The sequence below is a fragment of the Cebus imitator genome, unplaced genomic scaffold (assembly GCF_001604975.1).
Source record: "Cebus imitator isolate Cc_AM_T3 unplaced genomic scaffold, Cebus_imitator-1.0 Scaffold18, whole genome shotgun sequence".
NCBI classification, from domain to species: Eukaryota; Metazoa; Chordata; class Mammalia; order Primates; family Cebidae; genus Cebus; species Cebus imitator.
Genome location: NW_016107333.1, coordinates 10,262,542 through 10,266,312, shown reverse-complemented (window position 1 = coordinate 10,266,312; position 3,771 = coordinate 10,262,542). Strand labels below are relative to the sequence as shown.

The following is a 3,771-nucleotide window of genomic DNA, read 5'->3' as shown; positions in this document are numbered from 1 at the left end:
TAGTAGAGACGGGGTTTCACCGTGTTGACCAGGATGGTCTCGATCTCTTGACCTCGTGATCCACCCGCCTCGGCCTCCCAAAGTGCTGGGATTACAGGCTTGAGCCACCACGCCCGGCCCTTTCATGTGATTTTTGCAATTGGGTTATGATATGCTTTTGCATGCTTCTCTTTTAGTTTTATTCAGCTTGTAGTTCACTGAGGGTCATGGTTCTATGGACTTAACAGTTTTTATCAAATTTGAAATTTTTCAGCCATTATTTCTTCAAATACTTTTTCTGCCCCTCCATTCTCCTCTCCTTTTGGTATTCCAATTATACGTATGTTAGACTCCTTGCTATTGTCCCATGGGTCACGGACACTCTGCTCTTTTTATCCCCCATCTTTTTTCTCTCCATGTTCCATTTTGGATGATTTCTGTTGCTGTGTCTTCAAGTTCATTTATCTTTTCTTCTTCAGTCTAACCTGCTATTGATCTCACTAAGTACATTTTTCATTTAATATTTCATGTTTCATCTCACGTATTCCATGCGAATGATTTTTACATCTTTATTTCTTCTCATGCTCGTGGTTTCCTCTACCTTTTTTACTACTTGGAGCATATTTATCATAGCTGTTTTATCACCCTTGTCTGCTACTTTCATCATCATTGTCATTTCTGTGTTGGTTGATTTGTTTTTCTCCTGGTTATGGGTAATATTTTCTTGCTATTTTTTGGTATGCCTGAAAAATATTTTTATACTTTTGGTTTCTGTATTTTGTTGAACTCCTCTAAAGAGTGTTAGATATTTTTCTGGCACGCAGCTAAGTTAATTGGAATCAGGTGAATATTTTCAAGACTGACTTTTAAGGTTTGTTAGTGTGGGTACAGGGTATCCTTTAGTCTAGGGTTAATTTAGCCCCCACTAATAAAGCAATAACTTTCTGAGCACCAAATGCTACAAATTTTACAGGGTCTTTCCACTCAGGCAGGTGGAAACACAAGCTATTCCCAGACCTATGCAATGACTGGGAATTGTTCTGCTTTCTTCTTTTTCTTTTTCTTTTTATTTTACTTTAGGTTCTGGGATACATGTGCAGGTCATGCAGGGTTGTTGCGTAGATGCATACTATATCCGGCATTTCTCCCCATGTTATCCCTCCCCACCCTTCCCACCCCCCACTGTCCCTCCCCTAGCCCCCCCAACTTCCCCCAGTGTGTGATGCTCCTCTCCCTGAGTCCATGTGTTCTCATCATTCAACACCTGCCTGTGAGTGAGAACATGAAGTGTTTAGTTTTCTGTTCTTGTGTCAGTTTGCTGAGAATGATGGTTTCCAGATTCATCCAAGTCCCTACAAAGGACACGAACTCGTCATTTTTTATGGCTATATAGTATTCGATGGTGTATATGTGCCACATTTTCTTTGTCCAGTCTATCATTGATGGGCATTTGGGTTGGTTCCAAGTCTTTGCTATTGTAAACAGGGCTGCAATGAACACGTGTGCATGTGTCTTTATAGTAGAATGATTTATAGTTCTTTGGGTATATACCCAGTAATGGGATTGCTGGGTCAAATGGAATTTCTATTTCTAGATCCTTGAGAAATCACCACACTGTCTTCCACAATGGTTGAACTAATTTACACTCCCACCAACAGTGTAAGAGTGTTCCTATTTCTCCACATCCTCTCCAGCATCTGTTGTCTCCAGATTTTTTAATGATTGCCATTCTAACTGGCATGAGATGGTATCTCAACATGGTTTTGATTTGCATTTCTCTAATGACCAGTGATGATGGGCACTTTTTCATATGTTTTTTGGCCTCATATATGTCTTCTTTTGAAAAATGTCTGTTCATATTCTTGGCCCACTTTTGAATGGGGTTTTTTTTTTTTTTTTCTTGTATATCTGTTTTAGTTCTTTGTAGATTCTGGACATTGGCCCTTTGTCAGATGAGTAGCCTGCAAAAATTTTTTCCCATTCTGTTGGCTGCCTGTTTGCTCTAATGATGGTTTCTTTTGCTGGACAGAAGCTCTGAATTTTAATGAAATCCCATTCGTCTATCTCGGCTTTTGTTGCCATTGCTTTTGTTATTTTAGTCATGAAGTTCTTGCCTATGCCTATGTCCTGGATGGTTTTGCCTACATTTTCTTCTAGTGTTTTTATGGTGTTAGGTTTTATGTTTAAATCTTTAATCCATCTGGAGTTAATTTTAGTGCAAGGTGACAGGAAGGGGTCTAGTTTCTGCTTTCTGCACATTGCTAGCCAGTTTTCCCAATGCCATTTGTTAAACATGGAGTCCTTTCCCCATTGCTTATTTTTTTCAGGTTTGTCAAAGATCAGATGGTTGTAGATGTGTGGTGTTGCTTCTGAGGTCTCTGTTCTGTTCCATTGTTCTATGTCTCTGTTTACTTCTTTTTGGTGTTTTTTGTTTGTTTGTTTGTTTATTCCCAGGCCTTTGTTAGTTTCCTCTCACACATACACAGAAAGGCACTTAAAGACAAGAGGGTGGGCCAGGCATGGTGGTGCATGTCTATAATCCTTGGGGAAACTGAGGTGGAAGAGTCCCTTGAACTTGGGAGGATGAAGTTTCAGTAAGCTGAAATCATTCCACTGCACTCCAGCCCTGGTGACAGAGCAAGACTCTGTCTCCAGAAAAAGAAAAAAAGAAAAACCCACACACAGCAAGGCTTTATTCAGCTGATGTACACCAAGATCACTCTCTCAAAGGTGGGGAGCAAAAAAATGGGGTAAAGGAAAAACAGTGATAGGTAAAAAGGGCCAAAGGCAAGGGAAACAAGGGACCTTCTATCACATCTATTTCCATCTTTTTACAGGCTTTTCAGTCCAGAGCCTACTTCTTAGAACTGACACTGTCTCCTTTTTTTTCTTTCTGCTTTGTGTTAGGCAGCACCCAAAGATGCTGGAATCTTCATGGCAAATGCCGCCGCAGATGCTTCAAGAAGGAAAGGGTCTATGTTTACTGCATAAATAGTAAAATGTGCTGTGTGAAGCCCAGGTACCAGCCAAAAGGAAGGTTGTGGCCATTTTAAGTCCTTTGAAGCATGAAATCGTGAAAATGCAGTTGAAGTTACGCAGTGGATTCCCATGCTCTATCAATAAACACGTCTGACTGATTCCTATGTTTGCCTGTTAGTGAACCCCAGCAGCTCTCAGAGTGCCTTTCAGGTGGTTTGCGATGTCAAAAACTGTTTTCATAATAATAGTAAGAACTTTTTTTACTTTTTTAAACTCACTCTTTCACAAGTGTATACTGGAATTTTCTAGAATCTACATGACATATAATGATATAATTGTTCTGGCAGCTAATGAAAGATGTGCTAATGTGCTCTTGTGTGGAATTTTTTTAAATAGAAGTCTTTAGGTATAAGTATGTTCATTTTCACAGATTCATGTAATTTGTTCTCAGCAATTCTACTGAGAACTCTTACAAACTATCTTTGGTTATATTATTAACTGTAATTATTAATCTCTATGACTTTATAATCATCTAATAAGTCATTACTTGAAAATCCCACAACTTACCTTGCACCACAAGAAATAAGAACACTTTGTGATCTTGGTTTGCAGAGAAATTTTGTTCTAATTTTTTATTTTTTATAAAGATAGGGTCTCGCTTTGTTACTGTTACGTATAAAATTTTTCTTTTTGGTGCCACAAAGAAAAATTAGTGCTGGGCCAAAGGAGCTCTCAGCAAAGCAATTCTTTTTACTTCTGGCAGAAAGGGTACTCCCATTAGCAATATTGTCAGGAGAGTACAAGGAACAGAGG

The 3,771-nt window shown here is 39.0% G+C and overlaps 1 protein-coding gene across 1 annotated transcript in view; it reads left to right on the top strand.

Moving 5' to 3' along the window:
* DEFB123 (defensin beta 123) overlaps nt 1–3,116 on the top strand; it is a 10,773-nt gene extending 7,657 nt beyond the window's left edge. Inside the window, exon 2 of the mRNA XM_017515070.2 lies at nt 2,887–3,116. Within this exon, the coding sequence (XP_017370559.1) occupies nt 2,887–3,032 (146 nt within the window). The 3' untranslated portion in view covers nt 3,033–3,116. The remainder of the gene's footprint in view (nt 1–2,886) is intronic.
* The last annotated feature ends 655 nt before the right edge of the window (nt 3,117–3,771 follow it).